This window comes from Schistocerca serialis, chromosome 9 (genome assembly GCF_023864345.2).
Source record: "Schistocerca serialis cubense isolate TAMUIC-IGC-003099 chromosome 9, iqSchSeri2.2, whole genome shotgun sequence".
Taxonomy (NCBI): Eukaryota; Metazoa; Arthropoda; class Insecta; order Orthoptera; family Acrididae; genus Schistocerca; species Schistocerca serialis.
In genome coordinates, this window is record NC_064646.1 from 148,671,399 (window position 1) to 148,696,401 (window position 25,003).

General features: G+C 46.2%; 1 protein-coding gene across 1 annotated transcript in view; it reads left to right on the forward strand.

Moving 5' to 3' along the window:
- LOC126419127 (solute carrier family 35 member G1) overlaps window positions 1–25,003 on the forward strand; it is a 611,097-nt gene that overhangs the window by 506,915 nt on the left and 79,179 nt on the right. Inside the window, exon 3 of the mRNA XM_050086230.1 lies at window positions 11,693–12,121. Within this exon, the coding sequence (XP_049942187.1) occupies window positions 11,724–12,121 (398 nt within the window). The 5' untranslated portion in view covers window positions 11,693–11,723. The remainder of the gene's footprint in view (window positions 1–11,692; window positions 12,122–25,003) is intronic.

Here is a 25,003-nt window from a genome sequence, read left to right on the forward strand (position 1 = left end):
TCTTTTCTCGTCACAAAATTCACTTAAAAATTCCGAAATTTCTGCACACCCATCGAAATTATTACGCCGTCACTTTACAACACTTTTGATGTATGAAACACTATTGGATCCGGCAACTTATCATATCTATCGGAACTACTACTACACACGTCCGAACTGTTTCATGGCTAGGCTCCGACCCCTCTATAGAAATGCTCTAAGTCTTCTCTACCAACAGAGAAAAGCGCGCGAAGAATATTGCTTTACCATCGGTCAGTTTACTCAACAGCCAATAGCAAAACAACATTCTGCCGCGTCAGTCCGCGCTTTTCATCAATAACCAATCGCAAAATAGTAAACCTAACGACTGCACTTTTTACCGACGTAATTATCTAATATGCTGAAGTTTGGTTTATGCATAAAGTTATTTACTATTGTTATTTATAACTGAATTAACTTTCCCTTTACCATAAACTTACTTTACAAATCGATTCTACAAAGATCCCCTTTGTCCACATCCTTACTTCTTCGAAATGTTCCCACACTAAATCCCACTACATAACACGTTAAACAGTTATCTTTATATTAACCTTAAACCATACTCACGCATCATTCATACTGCTAAAACACAATTATAACATTTTACCTACACAAAAAGGCATAACAACACTTTATGAAAATACTAGAACAGTTTATGAAAAACATTCTATTATTTTAGTGCACTCTAGTGGGCACAATCGAAACTAAATCTCAGTCCCCTATCCAATACAGTCCTCTATCGGCTGATACATAAACTACGTGCGCGTCCAGTCTCACGTCATCTTCTGTCACTATGCAGCTCTGAGACACATCTCCCACATAACCTCCTGCAAGGCAGGATCGGTATACGGCGCTACGCCACAGTACACAACAGGCGAAAAAAGTGCTCCCCCCCCCTCCCCCCCCCCCCCCCCCCCCCTCTGTTGCAGTTTCAGAGTAATCGCCTACTCATCGTGTTTTCTATAGTAAACGGTTGACGTGTCGAGGTATTTGCTGTACTCGCTTAAGTTATTAATGCGATCGTTTATACACTCCTGGAAATGGAAAAAAGAACACATTGACACCGGTGTGTCAGACCCACCATACTTGCTCCGGGCACTGCGAGAGGGCTGTACAAGCAATGATCACACGCACGGCACAGCGGACACACCAGGAACCGCGGTGTTGGCCGTCGAATGGCGCTAGCTGCGCAGCATTTGTGCACCGCCGCCGTCAGTGTCAGCCAGTTTGCCGTGGCATACGGAGCTCCATCGCAGTCTTTAACACTGGTAGCATGCCGCGACAGCGTGGACGTGAACCGTATGTGCAGTTGACGGACTTTGAGCGAGGGCGTATAGTGGGCATGCGGGAGGCCGGGTGGACGTACCGCCGAATTGCTCAACACGTGGGGCGTGAGGTCTCCACAGTACATCGATGTTGTCGCCAGTGGTCGGCGGAAGGTGCACGTGCCCGTCGACCTGGGACCGGACCGCAGCGACGCACGGATGCACGCCAAGACCGTAGGATCCTATGCAGTGCCGTAGGGGACCGCACCGCCACTTCGCAGCAAATTAGGGACACTGTTGCTCCTGGGGTATCGGCGAGGACCATTCGCAACCGTCTCCACGAAGCTGGGCTACGGTCCCGCACACCGTTAGGCCGTCTTCCGCTCACGCCCCAACATCGTGCAGCCCGCCTCCAGTGGTGTCGCGACAGGCGTGAATGGAGGGACGAATGGAGACGTGTCGTCTTCAGCGATGAGAGTCGCTTCTGCCTTGGTGCCAATGATGGTCGTATGCGTGTTTGGCGCCGTGCAGGTGAGCGCCACAATCAGGACTGCATACGACCGAGGCACACAGGGCCAACACCCGGCATCATGGTGTGGGGAGCGATCTCCTACACTGGCCGTACACCACTGGTGATCGTCGAGGGGACACTGAATAGTGCACGGTACATCCAAACCGTCATCGAACCCATCGTTCTACCATTCCTAGACCGGCAAGGGAACTTGCTGTTCCAACAGGACAATGCACGTCCGCATGTATCCCGTGCCACCCAACGTGCTCTAGAAGGTGTAAGTCAACTACCCTGGGCAGCAAGATCTCCGGATCTGTCCCCCATTGAGCATGTTTGGGACTGGATGAAGCGTCGTCTCACGCGGTCTGCACGTCCAGCACGAACGCTGGTCCAACTGAGGCGCCAGGTGGAAATGGCATGGCAAGCCGTTCCACAGGACTACATCCAGCATCTCTACGATCGTCTCCATGGGAGAATAGCAGCCTGCATTGCTGCGAAAGGTGGATATACACTGTACTAGTGCCGACATTGTGCATGCTCTGTTGCCTGTGTGTATGTGCCTGTGGTTCTGTCAGTGTGATCATGTGATGTATCTGACCCCAGGAATGTGTCAATAAAGTTTCCCCTTCCTGGGACAATGAATTCACGGTGTTCTTATTTCAATTTCCAGGAGTGTAGATTCGCTTACTGTAGCTTTCAAGATGTGTTAGATACTCGTTTGTATGAAGGCTTAAGCTATGGAACTACTACTCCCCTACCGCGCTGTCCCCCAGCAATCGACCCCCACCACTACCGTTGTCCCCTCTCCCTCCACGCTTTTTACGCAGCTAGGGACCATGTAATATTGCATGCACTCTGCTGGTCTGCGTTACGATGTGTGGCTACAAAATAACGAGACCGGTGTTTTCACAGATTAAGAGCACTTACGCCAAAGACGAACCACCAATTGCTGAGAGGCGTGAATCCTTCTCAGTTAATGCGGCATCTTTGGGGTCTGCAGTCAAATCAGTGTTGCCGTGGCCTTCGTTTGTGTAAGAGCTGTGTATTTTGTTTTGCCGGTAAAATGGTAAGTACAATAATGTAGCAACGAATTGTCGTGAAGTTTCACATGAAACCTGGAAAAACCTGCTACTCAAACCTATCTTTTTTAAAAAAGGTAAGTAATTTGCTTCGACCTGATCACCGGTTGATTATTCTGTCGATTGCTGAAACTAGGAATTGACAAACAATGTGTGAGTCAAATTTTACATAAACGATTTAACCTGAGAAAAACGTGCGCGAAACCGGTGCCGAAAATTCTCACCATCGAATAAAAAGCTCTTGAAAATTTATGTACTGACACTTTGAACACTATTGAAAATGATGCTAATTTCTTGGTAATAGTGAGACACGTGACCAGTCTTGGTTTTTTTACTTACGTTCCAGAAACTAAGCGCCAGCCTGTGCATTGAAAGGGCCCAACTTCACTGTGAACGAAAAAGCTCAAATGAGCAAATCAATATCGAAGCGGTTGATGATTAGATGTTTTCGATATTAATTGATATGTCTATCTTCAGTCGGTTCGTTAAGGTCAGACTATTAATCAACATTATTAACTTGAGGATCTTGCTCCACTCTGAGAAAATATGAAGAAACCGAGCTGAACGTAGAAGAAAAAGTTTCGGATTCTGGTTCAAGACAGCGCACCGGCTCATACGCCGCTGTCTGGCAAGAGGTTTAGCATCACGTGACCTTTATCTATTGCCCAGTGGCAGATCTCCGTTAAGAGCAAAAAGATTTCAGTCCGTTGAAGCAATGAAAGAAAAAGCAGTACGCGTCATCAAGGAGGTCACAGAGAAAGGTTTCCATCACTGTTTCCATCAGTGGAAAACTCGCATGGTGGATAGACGAGGGGAATATATTGAGGGTGACAATAACTAAGTATATTTTTGAAAAAAATATGTTTAACAGCAGTAATCGAGTTATTTGTTAGTTTCCAAGAAGCCTTGGGCATTGAAGTGCCGCTCAGAATGCGAGCGATATGTAGCGAACGTTAGACTGCCGTGGCGATAGGTTTGGATATCGTTTTGCGCGTTGACAACTCAGACGATAAATGACGAACGTGGCGATGAAAACTTAGATGATAAATGACGAACGTGGCTAAAATGAATGTAATGAACAAATAAACCGTATAACACACACATCAAAAAATGTTTTGCACCATCCCGGTTCCCAGAACTCCTGAAGATAGACGTTAACTGTGGGTATTGTATCACAGACACAGTCTCTTTGACTGTTCAGTGATGTCACTAAACGCGCACAAAGATGTAAAGAATCACGCATGAGCAGCGCCTACTAGACGGAGGGGGTCCGACAGCCGATCACGTCCAGTCATTCCACCAGGAAGGTAGTTCAACCTCGCCTAGACGGTCAATCCCGTGGTTTGATCGCGTCCGCATTGTTACTTTGTGCCAGGAAGGGCTCTCACCAAGGGAAGTTTCCAGGCGTCTCGGAGTGAACCAAAGCGATGTTGTTCGGACATGGAGGAGATACAGAGAGACCGGAACTGTCGATTACATGCTTCTCTCAGACCGCCCGAGGGCTACCACTGCAGTGGATGACCGCTGCCTACGGATTATGGCACGGAGGAACCCTGAGAGCAACGACACCATGTTGAATAATGCTTTTCGTGCAGCCACAGGACGTCGTGGTATGACTCAGTCTATGCGCAGTAGGCTGGATGATGCGCAACTTCACTCCCGACGTCCATGGCGAGGTCCATCTTTGCAACCACGACGCCATGCAGCGCGGTACAGATGGACCCCACAACATGCCGAATGGACCGCTCAGAATTGGCATCACGTTCTCTTCACCGATGAGTGTCGCATACGCCTTCAACCAGACAGTCGTCGGAGACGTGTTTGGAGGCAACCCAGTCAACGAGTGCAGCAAGGCGGAGGTCCTCTGATCTTTTGGGGTGACATTATGTGGGGCTGACGTACGCCGCTGGTAGTCATGGAAGGCGTCGTAACGGTTATACGATACGTGAATGCCGTCCTCCGACCAATAGTACAACCATATCAGCAGCATACTGGCATGGCAATCGTCTTCATGGGCGATAGATTGCTCCACCATCGTGCACATCTTGTGAATGACTTCCTGCAGGATAACACTCGACTAGCGTGGCCGCCATGCTCTCCAGACATTAACCCAATCGACATGTCTGCGATAGATTGAAAAGGGCTGTTTATGGACGACGTGACCCACCAACCACTGTGATGGATCTATGCCGATTCGCTGTTGAGGAGTGGGACAATCTGGACCTACAGATCCTTTATGAACTTGTGGATTGTATGCCAGGACGAATACAGGCGTGCATCAATGCAAGAGGACGTGCTACTATTAGAGGTACCAGTGTTCAGAGCAATCTGGACCACCACCTCTGAGGGTCTCTCTTTATGGTGGTCCAACATGCAATGTGTGGTTTTCATGAGCAATAAAAGGGCGGAAATGATGTTTATGTCGATTTCTATTCCAGATTTCTGTACAGGTTCCGAAACTCTCGGAACCAAGGTGATGCAAAACTTTTTTTGATGTGTGTACTACTGTCACTTTTAGCAGCGTAATGAAGGAGTTAGTAATCGCCAACGACATCCTCAGCGTGGGTTATGTCACGTAAGGTGTGGGCAGCTGGGAGCATCCCATTCTTTCCGTATCCGGGGGCAAACTCATGAAATGTCTCTTAATATAGGGAGAGTGTCACACGGATGGGATTTTCCTGATAGTCGTAAATAATGAAAACACAGCTGTTGGAAAATGTATAGTTCATCTGTCTCCTCCAGTTGGCCCTCTCTCTTAAAAAAGTGATTTTAATGATTTCCACAATCGCTCAGTTTTTTGGCTGTGGACGGATGAATCGTCTGTAGATACAAAGTCTATTGAGCGATTCTCAAACTCGTAATCGACAGCCTCATTCTTCAATTTTTGATACTATTTGAAGCCGTCAGTTATCATAGTTGTACCTAGAAGAACGAAATGCTTACCAAATGGCAGTATCGTTGTCTTACCCCGAGAGCAAACTCGAAGTATAAAACACTTTCTTGCTTACCTTTCGACCTCACCGAACACCCAGACATGTTCTGCCTCATTTTTAAGGCTATTTACGAATAGCTATGTGCGACGCGTAATTTTCTACAATCTTGTTGACCCTGTCGACGGGAACATTTTTGTTATTTACAGTTACTTAGAACAGTCCCCTATAAGATCCATAATGGTCACAGACGGTATTCGCTGACAGTTCACTTTGTGAAGCAGTTCTTGCAACGTATAATCTGTTATCCAGCGTGAGACGATAATTACGGTTTTATCAATGCTGAAATTAGTGTTTTCGAACAGAGTATTTCTTCCAGTCGAGGTCCATTTTTAGCGTTTCGTGCAGTACAGCTCGAATGGGAAGTCTACGATATATTAGAGTTTCGCACATGATTCACCACAACAATCCACGTAATCTCTCTGATCTTGGTTCGGCAGTAAACCGTATTTCCAACAGAGCAGTAAGTTTTTATCTACTGTACGTAAACTGGGATTAAATTGCTCCACGTAAGGGTGTTAGAGCTCGCTGTTACAAAAGATTCGCTCGTGATTATTCACAGCATTTCCTTGTCAACAAGCAAAACAGTGCCCACACATGCCGCTACGAGAGTCGAACGGTCGACACACACTGAGGTGACAAAGCCATGGGCCACCTCTCATTATCGTGTCGGACCTCATTTTGTCCGGCACAGTGCAGCAGCTCGACGTCGTATGAACCCTACAAGTCATTGGAAGTTCCCCGCGGAAGTTCTGAGCCATGCTGCCTCTACAACCTCCACAATTGCGATAGTGTTACCGGAGCACAATTTTGTGCACGAATTGATCTGTCGATTATGTTCCGTAAATGTTCGACGGGATTCATATCGGACTATCTGGGTGGCCAAATCATTCGGTTAAAATGTCCGCCGGCCGCGGTGGCCGTGCGGTTCTAGGCGCTTCAGTCCGGAACTGCGCGACTGCTACGGTCGCAGGTTCGAATCCTGTCTCGGGCATGGATGTGTGTGATGTCCTTAGGTTAGTTAGGTTTAAGTAGTTCTAAGTTCTAGGGGACTGATGACCTAAGATGTTAAGTCCCATAGTGCTCAGAGCCATTTGAACCATTTTTAAAATGTCCAGATGTTGTTCAAAGGAGTAGCGAACAACTGTGGCCCGGTGACAGTTCCATCTTTGTGTGAGAACATGAAGTCCATGAATGACCGCAGACGGTCACCAAGTAGCCGAACGCAACCATTTCCTGTCAGTGATCGGCTCAGTTGGACAGGAGGACTCAGTCCATTCGACGTAAAAACAGCCTACATCATTAGGCTAGCGTCCAACCGATATGATCGCAAGCCCAGGAGAGGCGCTGCAGGCGATTTTGTGCTGTTAGCAAAGGCACTTGCTCGGTCGTCTGCTGCCATAGTCCATTAACGAGAAATTTTGCCCCGTTCATCGTATGTCCCGCATTGATCTCTGCGGTCATTTCACGCAGTGTTGCTTGTATGTTAGCACTGAGAGCTCTACGCCGCTGCTCTCGGTCGTTAAGTGAAGGCTGTCGGCCACTGCGTCGTTTGTGATGAGAAGTAACACCTAAAATTAGTATTCGCAGCACACGTTTGACACTGTGGATCTGGAAATATTGAATTGCCTAACGATATCCGAAACGGAATATCCCATGCTTCTAGCTCCAACTACCATTCCGCGTTCAGAGTCTGTTAGTTCCCATCGTGCGACGGTAATCTCGTCGGAAACCTTTTCGCATGACTCACCGGAGTACGAATGACAGCTCCGCCAATTATTTGCCCTTTTATATCTTGTGTACGCGTAGGTACCGCTATCTGCATCAACATCTACATGGTTACTCTGCACTTCACACTTAAGTGCCTGGCAGAGGATGCATCGAACCATTATCATACTTCTTCTCTACCATTCCACTCACGAATGGCGCGTGGGAAAAAAGAACACCTAAATCTTTCCGTTCGAGCTCTGATTTCTCTTATTTTATCATGTTGATCATTTCTCCCTACATAGGTGGCTGTCAGCAAAATATTTTCGCATTCGGAAGAGAAAGTTGGTGATAGAAATTTCGTAAATACACTCCTGGAAATGGAAAAAAGAACACATTGACGCCGGTGTGTCAGACCCACCATACTTGCTCCGGACACTGCGAGAGGGCTGCACAAGCAATGATCACACGCACGGCACAGCGGACACACCAGGAACCGCGGTGTTGGCCGTCGAATGGCGCTAGCTGCGCAGCATTTGTGCACCGCCGCCGTCAGTGTCAGCCAGTTTGCCGTGACATACGGAGCTCCATCGCAGTCTTTAACACTGGTAGCATGCCGCGACAGCGTGGACGTGAACCGCATGTGCAGTTGACGGACTTTGAGCGAGGGCGTATAGTGGGCATGCGGGAGGCCGGGTGGACGTACCGCCGAATTGCTCAACACGTGGGGCGTGAGATCTCCACAGTACATCGATGTTGTCGCCAGTGGTCGGCGGAAGGTGCACGTGCCCGTCGACCTGGGACCGGACCGCAGCGACGCACGGATGCACGCCAAGACCGTAGGATCCTACGCAGTGCCGTAGGGGACCGCACCGCCACTTACCAGCAAATTAAGGACACTGTTGCTCCTGGGGTATCGGCGAGGACCATTCGCAACCGTCTCCATGAAGCTGGGCTACGGTCCCGCACACCGTTAGGCCGTCTTCCGCTCACGCCCCAACATCGTGCAGCCCGCCTCCAGTGGTGTCGCGACAGGCGTGAATGGAGGGACGAATGGAGACGTGTCGTCTTCAGCGATGAGAGTCGCTTCTGCCTTGGTGCCAATGATGGTCGTATGCGTGTTTGGCGCCGTGCAGGTGAGCGCCACAATCAGGACTGCATACGACCGAGGCACACAGGGCCAACACCCGGCATCATGGTGTGGGGAGCGATCTCCTACACTGGCCGTACACCACTGGTGATCGTCGAGGGGACACTGAATAGTGCACGGTACATCCAAACCGTCATCGAACCCATCGTTCTACCATTCCTAGACCGGCAAGGGAACTTGCTGTTCCAACAGGACAATGCACGTCCGCATGTATCCCGTGCCACCCAACGTGCTCTAGAAGGTGTAAGTCAACTACCCTGGGCAGCAAGATCTCCGGATCTGTCCCCCATTGAGCATGTTTGGGACTGGATGAAGCGTCGTCTCACGCGGTCTGCACGTCCTGCACGAACGCTGGTCCAACTGAGGCGCCAGGTGGAAATGGCATGGCAGGCCGTTCCACAGGACTACATCCAGCATCTCTACGATCGTCTCCATGGGAGAATAGCAGCCTGCATTGCTGCGAAAGGTGGATATACACTGTACTAGTGCCGACATTGTGCATGCTCTGTTGCCTGTGTCTATGTGCCTGTGGTTCTGTCAGTGTGATCATGTGATGTATCTGACCCCAGGAATGTGTCAATAAAGTTTCCCCTTCCTGGGACAATGAATTCACGGTGTTCTTATTTCAATTTCCAGGAGTGTAGATCTCGTCGCAAAGAAAACCGCCTTTGTTTCAATGAATGCCACCTCAACTCGTGTGTCATCCAAGTGACACTCTCACCCCTATTCCGCGATAACACGAAACGAGCTGCCCTTCCTTGCACTTTTTCGATGTCTTCCGTCAATCCTACCTGGTAAGGGTCCCATATCGCGTAGCAGTATTCCAGCAGAGGACTACCAAGTGTAATGTAGGTTGTCTCTTTAGTGGGTTTGTCCCATGTAAGTGTACTACCAACAAAGTTCAGTCTTTGTTTCCTCTTCCCCACAATATTGCCTATGTGGTCTTTCTAATTTAAGTTGCTCGTAATTGTAAGCCCTAGGTATTTTGTCGAATTGACAGCCGTTAGGTTTGTGCGATATAGCGTATACTCAAAATTTGTCGGATTTCTTTTAGTACCCATGTGGATGACCTCACACTTTCTTTGTTTAGTGCCAATTGCCACTTTTCGCACCATACAGAAATTCTCTCTAGATCATTTTGTTATTGGAATTGATCGTCTGATGATTTTACTAGACGGTAAATTACAGTGTCATATGCAAACAATCCAGATTATCACCTAGATCATTTATGTAAATCAGGAACAGCAGAGGGACAATGACACTACCTTGCGGAACGCCAGATATCACTTCTGTTCTACTCGGTGATTTACCGTCTATCACTACGAACTGTGACCTCTCTGAGAGATGCATGTGCGTATTGTTATCCCATGAGTTTTATCACATCAGTATCGCTGGTGTGGGCGCAACTCCGATACACAACGCCGCAGCTTTGAGACTCAAGGTTTCTTCGAAATTATACGTTATTTTATAGCCGAACCTGGTATATACACTACTGCCCATTAAAATTGCTACACCACGAAGATGACACGCTACAGACGCGAAATTTAACCGACAGGAAGAAGATACTGTGATATGCAAATGATTAGCTTCTCAGAGCATTCACACAAGGTTCACGTCGGTGGCGACACCTACAACGTGCTGACATGAGGAAGGTTTCCAACCGATTTCTCATACAGCAACAGCAGTTGACCGGCGTTGCTGGTGAAACGCTATTGTGATACCTCGTGTAAGGAGGAGAAATGCGTTCCATCACGTTTCCGACTTTGGTAAATGTCCGATTGTAGCCTATCGCGATTGGGGTTTATCGTATCGCGACAATGCTGCTCGCGTTGGTCGAGATCCAATGACTGTTAGCAGAATATGGAATAGGTGAGTTCAGGAGGGTAATACGGAACGCCGTGCTGGATCCCAACGGCCTCGTATCACTAGGAGCCGAGATGACAGGCATCTTATCCGCATGGCTGTAACGGATCGTGCAGCTTCGTCTCGATCCCTGAGTCAACAGATGGGGACGTTTGCAAGACAACAACCATCTGCACGAACAGTTCGACGACGTTTGCAGCGGCATGGACTATCAGCTCGGGAACCATGGCTGCGGTTACCCTTGACGCTGCATCACAGACAGGAGCGCCTGCGATGGTGTACTCAACGACGAACCTGGGTGCACGAATGGCAAAACGTCATTTTTTCGAATGAATCCCGGTTCTGTTTACAGCATCGTGATGGTCGCATCCGTGTTTGGCGACATCGCGGTGAACGCACATTGGAAGCGTGTATTCGTCAACGCCATACTGTCGTATCACCCGGCGTGATCGTATGGGGTGCTATTGGTTACAAGTCTCGGTCACCTCTTGTTCTCATTGACGGCACTTTGAACAGTGGACGTTACATTTTAGATGTGTTACGACCCGTGGCTCTACCTTTGATTCGATCCCTGCAAAACCCTACATTTCAGCAGGATAGTGCATAGCCGAATGTTGCAGATCCTGTACGGGCCTTTCTGGATACAGAAAATGTTCAACTGCTGTCCTGGCCAGCACATTCTCCAGATCTCTCACCAATTGAAAACGTCTGGTCAATGGTGACCAAGCAACTGGTTCGTCATAATACGCCAGTCACTACTCTTGATGAACTGTGGTATCGTGTTGAAACTGCATGGGCAGCTGTACCTGTACACGCCATCCAATCTCTGTTTGACTCAATGCCCAGGCGAATCAAGGCCGTTATTACGGCCAGAGGTGGTTGTTCTGGGTACTGATTGCTCAGGATCTATGCACCCAAATTGCGTGAAAATGTAATCACATGTCAGTTCCAGTATAATATATTAGTCCAATGAATACCCGTTTATCATCTGCTTTTCTTCTTGGCGTAGCAATTTTAATGGCCAGTAGTGTATAGCGCGTGAGAGAACACGCCGATTCGCCGCCGCATTGCTGACAGTACTGAGAGGTGCCCCCCTTGTCGGTGCGCAGGCTGAGGGCGCGGCCGCAGGAGTGCGCCGGCATGCCCGAGCAGCTGGAGCTGCAGCAGCTGGTGGAGGCGGACGACGAGGCGGCCGGGCGCGGCGCGGGGGCGGGCGGGCAGACGCCGCCCTCGCCGTCGCCGTCGGCGTCGGCGTCGCAGTCGTCGGGGCCGGGCGCGGCGCGCTGCCCCTACCTGGGGCTGGTGCTGGCCACGCTGTCGTCGCTGCTGTTCTCGCTGTGCAGCGTGATCGTCAAGTGGCTGGTCGAGGTGCACCCCATGCAGCTGGCCGCGTGCCGCTTCGCCGGCGTGCTGCTGCCCGCGCTGCCCATCGTGCTGTGGCGCGCGGAGCCCGTGTTCCCGCGCGGCCGCCGCCTCATGCTGCTGCTGCGCTCCTTCGTCGGCACCACCGGCCTCATGCTCAGCTTCTACGCCTTCAGGTAGGCCTGCACCGCAAGCAACACCACCCTTCAAATTGGCTACTATAGTTCAATTCTTTTATCTTGGCGGCTCGCGCGCGCCCGCCCAGACCGACACCGAGGCAAAGGAAGCCGCGGCGCTTGTTCGTGACGTCGCGTCAGCTAGGCACGGCGAACGCCAGGTCTGTCGCAGGAATACTGATAATGGTGATGTCTCCTTCTCTGACACAGGAAAATGTGAAACTATTGGCGGTAGCTGACCAACACACATTGTTCTGACAAGGGAACCTACCCATCGCACCCCCCTCAGATTTAGTTATAAGTTGGCACAGTGGATAGGCCTTGAAAAACTGAACACAGATCAATCGAGAAAACAGGAAGAAGTTGTGTGGAACTATGAAAAAAATAAGCAAAATATACAAACTGAGTAGTCCGTGGCAACATAGGCAACATCAAGGACAGTGTGAGCTCAGGAGCGCCGCGGTCCCGTGGTTAATGTGAGCAGCTGCGGAACGAGAGGTCCTAGGTTCAAATCTTCCCTCGAGTGAAAAGTTTATTTTCAGACAGTTATTATCTGCCGAACTCTTCTGTTTTCATCACTTTCTTGGGAGTGATTATCACATCCACAAGAAAACGTAAATCGAGCAAGGTAGAATAATCTTTTTACTTATTCACCAAGTGTACAAGTTAGGTGGGTCGACAACATATTCCTGTCACGTGACGTACATGCCGTCACCAGAGTCGTATAGAATATATCAGACGTGTTTAACTGTGGAGGAATCGGTTGACCTATGACCTTGCGATCAAATGTTTTCGGTTCCCATTGGAGAGGCACGTCCTTTCGTCTACTAATCGCACGGTTTTGCGGTGCGGTCGCAAAACACAGACACTAAACTTGTTACAGTGAACAGGGACGTCAATGAACGACCAAACAGATCATAACATTGCGAAAATAAAAAAGTAAACTTTTCACTCGAGGGAACACTTGAACCTAAGACCTCTCGTCCCGCAGCTGCTCACGCTAACCACGGGACCACAGCGGTCCTGAGCTCACACTATCCTTGATGTTGCATATCTTGCGCATGGACTACTCAGTTCGTGTGTTTTGCTTATTTTTTTTCATAGTTCCACACAACTTCTTCCTGTTTTTTCGATTGATCTGTGTTCAGTTTTTCAAGGCCTATCCACTGTGCCAACTTATAACTAAATCTGAGGGGGGTGCGATGGGAAGGTTCCCTCGTGAGAGATTTCTGCAATCAATTAATTGTGCAATTCATTACACTTCTTAACAAATAATGTACTCCTGAACTTAAATTTCCACCTGTTTTAAGGATTGACATACAAAAACAACTTCATGGTCCAGCAGCAACAGAATTCGTGCTTCTTTACCCTATTTGTAAATCTGAGGAAGTTACGTTTGTACTGGGTTGCTTTTACAAGAAACTGTGAACATATTGCCGCTCTTCTTTAGGTATCTTGGATGACTATGCAGTGAGGAGCACTGAATGTTAATGAAATATCTTGCGATTGTACGCGTTAGGGGAGGGGGTGGGGGACAGAAGAAGAGGCAAAAGAGAGATATTTATTTTATCAAATAAAATTTTTTTATCTTATGAAGTTTCTCCTTTCAGTTGCAAGAGGGGAATATTTATCTTTTCGAATGTGCATGTTTAAAAAATTTTAAGCTCAGCAGTATTTTCGATGTATGAAGCTATTTTGTTTCCTGTTTAGAATTCCTTTCGTTGAAAACGACTGTAATCTAATGACTGGCAACAGTTGGACATTTGCACATGTAAATTAGTTCACATTTCCAGTGACGACGTCAAACGAAAATAAATAAATAAATAAAAGAAACGAGTTAATTGTAAGGGGGTTGGGGTAAGTTTCGATAACAAAATGGATCAAGTAAATATAGTTACCTCAATGTAAAATTTTCGAATCTTGCAATGGGGCAAAGCATCTTGATCTACGTTTGTTTCGACAGGATTCAGTAATACAGAACAATGATCTTCATTTGTTGCTTTACGATAGTAAGAAAATCTTTCATCTAAATAGAACTGCAGAATCCAAAACAATACCAAACATTTTGTCCAAAAATAAGAAATTTATAGTGATAAGCACGCCCAGGCGTTTCTGCCTGCAACAGACCTGGCGTTCGCCGCGCCTACCTGACGTGACGTCACCGACAAGCGCCGAGGCCTTCCTTTGAATCGGTGCTGCCCCGACGCGGGAGATTGCTACGTTATCAGTTACAAACGACGCACGCGCCAAGCGAAGCAGCGCCATAGTATAGTATAGTTCGCAAACTTACCCACAGTTTATGAAGTAAAGCCACCACGGCCGCATTAACCCTTTCGTTGCTACGGAGACGTCCTCCCCGCCTGTGCAGACATATGGTGTTCCGACTGCTTTGACACACTTATCATTCGATTACACAAAAACTGTTTGGCCCAAAAATTTGATTTTTACACATCTTCTTGACTGATACCTTCCGCCCACAAATGACTTACTTTTGTTTCGATGTTCAACGCAGTTATTGTGCAGCATTAAATGTAGTAAACCATTGACCGAAATTTTGAAGAGTTTGCAGAGGTAAAAGTCCATAGCGTATATTTTCCGTTTGGTCGATTTTAGTTGCTACAATGTTGAGAATGAAATGTGGAGAAGATACCTAAATTTCATATAAAATTTACTGTATAACAATATCTCATTTAATTTAAGTACCAGATAGGTGTCGTATGTAATACTGAGAAATATTCCGTCTTTCGCCACTGTAATAAAACTTTTATTTATACCAGAGTCATTTCGCTTTTTTCTAAAACGTTCTGATTAAAACACAGTTAGCGAAGTACGCAAAACTGAATTGTGGACGTAATAAAACATAGAAACTAAACTATATTGTCAGTGAGGCGCAGTGCGCAAACAATTTGTGTTTGTCACAACGGACAGCAAATACTTGCCAAAATATAGGTCGACGAAAACATTGAATATGATGTTGCCAAAGCACGGAAGCAAAGAATTGCGTCTAACAATGAAGTAGCTCGGCAACGAACGAGCCGAAATTCTGCTCTAAATAATACTTTTAATTCTGTCACAAAAGAATATATCTCAATATGAATAGTAAAACAGCGACTGCGGAAGAGAAAATATACAAACAAAACAGATAACATGAATATTGTATGTGTGCCTTTTCATTGTTTTTAACTGCTGTGAAAAAAAATATTGAAGGACAAAATTAGAAAAACCGGAAACTTATTATGATTATAATGAAGAGAGAAAGCACTACAAACTTCAAAAAATTACATTCGAACGAATAAAATTCATGTTGTAAGACATTTCAACATTGCTTTTAAATAAAGAAAATATTAAGCAGCACCGAACAACGCTTGAACTCTGTACCTTGCACTTTATTTTTTTTTAATTAATTTATTTATTTTTTTATTTTTATTTTTAGGGCCTCGCACTTGACAGCCAAACACCTTAACTATTACGCTAATGCAGTTCGTTAGTCAGTGAACTCCAGGAGGACTATAACACATCACGCAAAATACCGACAAACACTGTTCGTACGACTATGAATTACTGAAGTTTCCTCAAAGTACAATAGGAAATAAACAGTTACCGCTGTTCTTTATTGCGAAAAATCGATTTGTGAGAATGATAGAAACACCTTTCCATGCTATCGCCTGAATTAGAAGGCTTAGTGATTTCCCTAAATCACTCCAGGCAAATGCCGGGATGGTTCCTCTGAAAGGGCACGGCCGACTTCCTTCCCAATCCTTCCCTAATCCGATGAGACCGATGACCACGCTGTCTGGTCTCCTTCCCCAAACCAACCAACCTTAGAAGGCTTATTGTTTGTTTGGTTTAATTAATTAATAGAATATGATGCAACTGGTACAAAGAATGCTTTTTCCAAACTTTCTATAAAAGAAAGTCTGCTATCAAGACATTGCTTTTGTTCAATTATTTTCTTTATGACTGAACGTATCTAAAACTGAAGACACTCGTCCGTACTCTGCACTGCAATCGAGCTCTGGCAACGTCGTCCTCTGTTCATTGGTTGACTGTGTTTTGTGACGTCAGATGCGCAGAACGAACCTGAACTCGGCCGCCGTCGTAAATCACGCGCACTATAACAGGCCATCTCTTGCTACTGGCATTCCGGAAATAGACCTTTGCTCGGCATTACGTCGTCAGGTTTTGGGCCTTTGGGATGCAGAATGGCACACTCTTTCTTCGCCGAACAAGCTCGGGGCGATTGAGGATTCTACAACTCCGTGGCGGTCCTCCTTACGGCCGCTCTTAAGGCCTCTGTCGTCCTTTGGCGGCTCCACTTCAGCCCTACTTGGCTGACCCACGGTTATCTCCTCCGTTGTGAGGACCCTCCTCTCTGTCGTTGTGGATCGATGTTGACTGTGGCTCATAAAAATGGCTCTGAGCACTACGGGACTTAACTTCAGAGGTCATCATCCCCTAGAACTTAGAACTACTTAAACCTAACTAACCTAAGGACATCACACACATCGATGCCCGAGGCAGGATTCGAACCTGCGACCGTAGCGGTTGCGCGGTTCCAGACTGAAGCGCCTAGAACCGCTCGGCCACACCGGCCGGCTGTGGCTCACATCTTACTGGAGTGTCCATTTCAGCTGCCCTGACTTGCTACCCCTGGTGTTGGCTGACAGTACCTCAGCGGCGAATCTCGTTTTACGTTTTATTCGTGATGGGGGTTTCTGTCGCTTTATTTAAGGGAGCGACCTTCCACCTTATCGGTGAGTGGAGGGGATGGCAGGCCCTCTTGCTCTCCACTTCGCCCCGATTTGATTGGCTCCAATTGGGCTCGGTGGTCCACCCCAGCCCTCTGCCTTCCCACTCCTTTCCTTACTGCGTCTGTCATTTCTTGAGCGTCTCTCGTGTCTACCTGTGCTCCTTCCTTCACGCCCCTGTCATTAGTCACTTTCTTTCCTTCCCCTCTTCTTCCGCCCTTTTTTTCCCTTCCCTGTCTAACAATACCACCACTCGCAAAGTAGATTAGAAATCAGAATAATAATATTGCTCACGCAGCATATGTTCGCTTTATCGGGCAACAACAAAGTTATTGACTGTGGGTGGTTCGTCAGAATGGAAGAAATGAAGTCACTGTGAAAAAAGTCATTAATTTTGGCACTTATCTTGAATGGATTCCCACGTAGATTTCGTCGAAGTTGTTATGGCTCATCTTGTTGATTCTAGAGTGATTCCATTTTGACTGCTAGAAGGTCCAGATCTGTATTTTAGCAATATTTGAAGACCTAACAAATGCGTTTTTCAGGAAATTCTTAATGATCAAACAATCCCAGATCAGAACAATGCTATGGTAGAAATAATATTTGAATTGGTGTTCACGATCCACATTGTTATTAAACTTCTTGTAAATTCACATATACTTCTTCTTAATTGTCACATCATCAAGAAAACAGTTTTGTATCAGTCTTCATATATTTAATTTCCACTTTAACCAAGTGCAAGACTTGACTGTTCTTTTACAAAGCGAAAAAAACAAAGCAAAGTGAAACAAAGATTACTCTGTGCGCATTCGCGCCAAAACGGTTACAAGTAAGTCAAAGATTATGACAGTCTCAGAGAAATGAATACACGCAAGAACCATATCACTGTAATATATCGATAAATCGGAGTACCTATACATTAATGAAACCAAATGTGAATATTGTCACAAAAATATGCCTGTTACTTCGCAGAAAAGTAATACGATATTACTGGTATCGAGAACTGGAATTGGAGTGCCGTAATGGTCACATAAATAAAGAACCATTACAGCTGTCAATAATTTGTCATTTATGGCCATTCTAGTTCCCTCTTCTAATATGGTATTTTTATCGGTTTTAGTTATTCCAAGGTCAGACGGACTGATGACCGCGTAGTCTGGTCCCTTCTCCACCCAACCAACCAACATCATCCTTAACACCATCATCATCAGTGCTCTGTGTTACGGCAGGTCTTCACGTATAGCTTTCCAAGCAGTCGTCTCATTTGATGCCCTCTTCGTTTTCTTCTAATCGTTGTTATCATTATGCAGGATGAGTCGAAACGACTTTACCACTTTACAGAATCGGTAGGTGTGTCATTTTGTAGCAAACAACCGCAAGTTTGATTCACGTAGTATATCAGTACCCCAATGCGCCACCATTAGCGCCAGATTAGTGCACGGTCAAAATGGCTACTTTCACTGATGGGGAGCATGCACGCTATGTGTTTTGGTTCCATGAAACGAACTCTGCAACAGCTGTTCGGCATAAATTTCACACTGGCATTCCACAAAAGTGTGTTTGGCGAGTAATGCATGTTATGTTATGTTATGTTATGTTAACCGGGGACCTAGAAACGATGGAGAGGCTCCATCCCCCGCCGCAGCCGCAGTGGTCCACAACCCCACGACGACTACCGCAGTCCACTTCACCTCTCCTCTGCCCAACGCCGAACCCAAGGTTATTGTGCGGTTTGGCCCCCAGTGTACCCCCCAGGGAACGTCTCACACCAGACGAGTGTAACCCCTATGTTTACATGGTAGAGTAATGGTGGTGTACGCGTACGTGGAGAACTTGTTTGCGCAGCAATCGTGGACATAGTGTAGCTGAGGCGGAATAAGGGGAACCAGCCCGCATTTGCCGAGGCAGATGGAAAACCGCCAGGCGGATTCATGCCGGAGACCGGCGCTCCTTCCCTCCCGGAAAGCCGTGCGTTAGACCGCACGAAAATGGCTCTGAGCACTATGGGACTTAACATCTTAGGTCATCAGTCCCCTAGAACTTAGAACTACTTAAACCTAACTAACCTAAGGACATCACACACATCCATGCCCAAGGCAGGATTCGAACCTGCGACCGTAGCAGTCCCGCGGTTCCGGACTGCAGCGCCTAGAACCGCACAGCCACAGCGGCCGGCTAGACCGCACGGCCAACCGGGCGGGCTTAAGAGTAATCCATAGACATGTACACTTTAAACCATACTGATTCACAATGGCACAGCGCTTTTGTGATACAGATAGGTTGGTCGTGGGAAATTCTATGCAGAAATCCTCCATCGAACAGAGGCCGACAAGACATTCCTGAACACAATAATCTTCACCAACGAGTGAACATTTCATAACAGTGGCATGGTGAACACCTACAACTGCAGAATATGGGTCAGCGAAAATCCACATGCAACCTTGGAGCCCGTTCATGACAGCCCCAAAGTTAATGTGTTTTGTGCCCTTAGCTATGGCCCTTTCTTCTTCATCGAGAAAAACTGTCACTGGTATTGGGTATGTAGATATGTTTGAAAACTTTTTAACTAGACAAATCGGTGAAGATGACCGAGATGGGATGGGTTACTACCAGCAAGATGGTGCACCACCTTATTTCCTTACAGAAGTACGAGGTTGCCTTGCTAACCATTTCCCAGGTCGATGAACTGGCCGTGAAGCGCCAATTGCATGGCCGCCCCGTTCCTCAGACTTGATACCACTGCATTTCTTTCTCTGGGGTTTCATTCAAGACTGTGTGTATGTTCCTCCCCATCCAAACAATTTAGCCGACCTGAAAAATAGAAAAAAATGGTTCAAATGGCTCTGAGCACTATGGGACTTAACATCTGTGGTCATCAGTCCCCTAGAACTTAGAACTACTTAAACCTAACTAACCTAAGGACATCACACACATCCATGCCCGAGGCAGGATTCGAACCTGCGACCGTAGCAGTCGCGCGGTTCCGGACTGCGCGCCTAGAACCGCTACACCACCGCGGCCGGCGAAAAATAGAAGCTAGGCTGCCATTGCACAATTTAAGCCCGATTTTCTGCAACAAGTGTGGGAAGAAACTTATTACTGGTGAGATGTTTAGCGCATCACAAATGGTAGTCACATCGAACCAAAAACACACTTGACACTTTTATATGAAACATGAGGGTGTTTGCTACAAAATAACGCATCTACCGATTCTGTAAGTTATCTGAATAAATTTCTACATCACTCCAAATTTGTAAAGCCCTTTTTGGCTCACCCTGTACTCTCCATCATCTTGTACCTTATGTGTCTACTCCTTCCTCCGTTCACCGTTCCTTCCACAGCATCTGCCAGTAAACAATCTCTTCTCATCCAGTGTCCGAGCCAATTGTGTTTCCTGATTACCTTTAAAGCTTTTCTCTCTTCCTCAACTCTTCTCAACACCACCTCATTTCTCACTCTGTCCACCCAATTTATCCCTTCCATCTTCCTCCAAATTAACACCCCAAATGCTTTTATTTTTCTTTATTCCTCTTTTCTCAATGCCCATGTCTCAGCTTGTGGTGTACTGAGATACCATATAAGAAGAGTTTGTGACAGTTCGTAGCAGAAGTACTGTGGATGCCCGTTCGCTGCACGAACAATGCTACGTGCAAACCAATCACGCTGCCCACGACAATCACGCCCCTTTGAGCGCCCGTTTTACCAGGAAGCCACGCGGGCATTTAAGTGACGTGCACGGGCAGAAGTTGTGAGTTGCAAGGTGCAAGTTGTAAGTCAATGCGAGTTTTGCTAGGGAATTCCTGCAGAACGTTCGTCGTGTCTTCAAGTTTTCAACTCGTCGAGTGTGTCGTAAACAGTGACCGATAGATGGACAGTAGTTGGTTTTCAGTAGAAACAGAACAGTGAATAGAATTATCGTGTATGGACGGAGACCGCCTGCCTAGAAATTTAACTGAGTACCGTTGCTTTGGAATTGTTCTTCAACTAGTATGTCAAAACAGAAAATTAGTTTTCTTCCGACTTTATTTCAGAGATCATTATTTAGTTTGTGTTAACGGAACTGTAGTTAGTACAGGATAGACAAAATTTGCATTCTACAATTGCTGTAGCCAGCGCTGGCACAGTTGAGTAATTTGTTTTGCTATTCACTGTTATGTGTTACTTTCATTGTGTATGCTGCTCTAGAACCGATACATCTGTCACACCAGGAAATATTTATTAGTCTCTTTCAGCGGGAGTGAGATTTTAACCAAAGAGAACGCCACCAGTCCACAACACAGCTCTGTATAATGCAGCGCTCCATATGAAAAACTGCACTAGTCTCTTCCTCAGATCACTGTCCGTGCACCAATATAGAACCGATACATCAGTCATACCAGGAAATCTTTATTAGTCTTTTTCAGCGGAAGTGAGATTTTAACCAAAGAGAACGCCTCTAGTCCACAACACATCTCTGTATAATGCAGCGCTCCATATGAAAAACTGCACTAGTCTCTTCCTCAGGTCGCTGTCCATGCACTAATATAGAAGCCTCCTCCTCTTGTTAAATGCGTCCTTGGCAACTGCTATATGTGTTTTTACCTCATTATTGCATCTCATGTCGTCTTTCGCTCTCTGCCAGTAACACCATGTCATCCGCAAATTGAATAAATTCTATCCTCCTGACACCAACCAACACGCCTCTCTTTTATTTCATGCATTACTTAATAACATGCTTCAAATTTAGCCTATGTTCAACAGTATTGGGGAGAGGCAGCAGCCGTGCCTCACCCCAATTCCAGTTGTTCTTTCCTCTATAATCTTATTCCCAGTCTGTACTCATATTTTCTATTGTAGGTAGCATACTTAAGACTTATTAAACTACGCTTTTAAGCTGAATAGGTTACCTGAGTCGTGGAAGATAGCTATTACTGTAATGGTTGAAAAATCGACTACAAACTCTTCTCAGAACCGAAATACTACAGGCCAGCATGTCTTTTCTGTAGTTAGGGTGCAGGAATAGCTTCTGTACAACCGCCTACGGGCGCACAGAGCTCTACGGTCTTAGCCCACGTCAGTACGGATTCAGAGGAGGTAAATCAATCGACGACACAAGAAACAAAATCTTCAAGATACAGGGCACACCCCATGCAATTAGGTATATTAATTGACATTATAGGCGCCTTCTGGTATTGTACAAACAGGGTAGCAGATTGGCAGAGTAGTCAAAAGGATTACAAAGGATTGCCCCCCAAGGCTTGCGTTGGAATCACATCTTCTGGGATATCACATTCAAACTCCTCCTACATCTAACTGAGGGGACGAGCCCACAGGTGGAGTCGTAGGCTATGCTGATGACTTGCTCGTAGAGGTATCAGCAGACACATTAGAGAGCAAAGCCAGTGATGTCTTGAACACAATATAACGTTGGTGCAATAAAAACAAATTAACAATCGCAGCACACAAAATAGCTTACATGCTAACGACAGGCACACTACAAAGACATCCAACGATAAAAATAAACAGCAGTACCGAAGCACACACTCGCTCAAAGAGCAAACACTTTCACCAACACGTACCACAAACAACCTTACACAACAGCTAAAATAATTAAACTGTATCAGAATAAACGATGTCATGCAATCAACCCTGTAAACCTATTCTAGCTTATGTGTACACAACAGGCATATTTATCTGGCGATCATTACACCGCTTTTGGGATGTAACATTCGTAATTAAACACTTAATACATAAGCAACGTAACAGGTAAAATTCAAGACACATAATATAGGAAATGGAGGTTAATTAATAACCCCAAGAAATAACATACTTTACCTCAGACATCACTGCGCTTTCCACAATGTATATAGTAGTTACAGTGTTTTTGTAAATAGTGTTTAGAAATATTAGTCCGTAAATTAAACTGTAGCGAACAGGGACTGCAAGGCTAGAAGTAGTTCCGAGGCTTTCGGACCAGGCTGGCTCAGATAGGGTAACATTTCTCCCCCCCCCCCTCCCTCTCTCACTATCTAAGTCTTTCCTATCATCATATCTTCTTCAAATATGAATATTTTTGTGTTTTTTCCTTTCAATTCCTTGTGTATTTTTAATTTATTATTACTTCCGTAGTAATTACTGAAAACAATAATTGCTGTTTGTAATATGGAATACATTTTATAACCTACATGAAAAGCTTTAAAATGAACGACCTGTTATAAAATGTAAGGCAGCAAGTCTCTGAATGAGAAATAAATCAAATCGAATCCACATAACAGGAGGCCAATTCCAGATGTATGGTAAGCCTAACTATAAAGGATTGTCGAACATAAACGAGACAGATGGGCAAAAGTAAGTAAACTATTATTTTAAAAGTAATCGCTATGACTGTTAATACATTTATTCCACTGTGAGATAAGACGGTCAAAGCCTTCATGGAAAAATTTTTGTTGTTGCCTACAGAACCAAGATCGCACCCAGGCGTACACTTCTTCGTCCGAAGTAAAACAAAGGCGGTGAATGTCTTTCTTCACCGCTCCAAAAATATGTAGAGGAGAGAGATCGGGACTATATGGAGACTGTATAAGGGCTTCCCAGCGAAATTTCTGCATCGCAGTCGAAACAACCTTGGCAACATGTGGGCGGCCATTATCCTGCAACAGAATGATACCGTCCGTCAACATTCCTGGGCGTTTGGACCTGATCGCGCTCTTCAATTTTTGTAAAGGGGCCACGTACCGCTGTGCGTTAATTGTGGTGACGTATTCCATAAAGTAAATGAGCAGTGAGCCCTTTCAGCCAACGAAAAAGATCATCGTGACTTTCCCGGAGATGGCGTGCCAGTTGTTTCAACTGCGCTGCAGAAGTTTCGCTGGGAAACCCTTATACAGCGTCCATACTGTCCCGATCTCTCCCCATACGATTTCCATAATTTTGGAGATCTGAGAAAGACATTCGTGGCAATCGATGTACTTCGGACGAAGAGGAGCTCGCCTGAGTACAATCATGGTTCCGTAGGCAACCGCAAACATTGTCCCATAAAGCCATTGACGGTTTTGTCTCACGTTCGAAAAAAGGTATCAACAGTTATTGCGATTACTTTTGAAACAATAGTCTTTCTTTCTGCCTCGTTTTCATTTGACTGCCTCTTATACACTGTGTGATCAAAAGTATCCGCACACCTGGCTGAAAATGTCTTAAAAATGCGTGGCACCCTCTTTCAGTAATGCTGGATTTCAGTATGGTATCGGCCCGACCTTTGCCTTGATGACAGCTTCCACTCTCGCAGGCATACGTTCAATCAGGTGCTGGAAGGTTTCTTGGGGAATGGCAGCCCATTCTTCACGGAGTTCTGCATTGAGGAGATGTATCGATGTGTATCGGTACGAAGTCGGCGTTCCATCTCAAAGGTGTTCTGTATGATTCAGGTCAGGACTCTGTGCAGGCCAGTCCATTACAGGGATGCTATTGACGTGTAACCACTCCGCCACAGGCCGTGGATTATGAACAGGTGCTCGATCGTGTTGAAAGATGCAATCGCCATCCCAGAATTGCTCTTCAACAGTGGGAAGCAAGAAGGTGCTTAAAACATCAATGTAGGCTTGTGCTGTGATAGTACCACGCAAAACAACGACGGCTGCAACCCCCCTCCTTGGAAAACACGACCACACCATAACACCACAGCCTCCGATTTTTACTGTTGGCACTACACACACTGGTAGATGACGTTCACCGGGTATTCGCCATACCCACACCCGGCCATTAGATTGCCACATTGTGTACCGTGATTCTTCACTCCACACAACGTTTTTCCACTGTTCAATCGTCCGTACACCAAGCGAGGCGTCGTTTGGCATTTACCTGCGTGATTTTTGGCTTATGAGCAGCCGCTCGACCATGAAATCCAAGTTTTCTACCTCCCGCATAACTGTCATAGTACTTGCAGTGGATACTGATGCAATTTGGAATTGCTGTGTGATGGTCTGGGTAGGAGTCTGCCTATTGCACATTATAACTCTCTTCAACTGTCGGCGATTTCCGTCAGTCAACAGACGAGGTCGGGCTGTACGCTTTTGTGCTGTACGTGTCCCTTCACGTTTCCACTTCACTATCACATCGGAAACAGTGGAACTAGGGATGTTTAGGACTGTCGAAATCT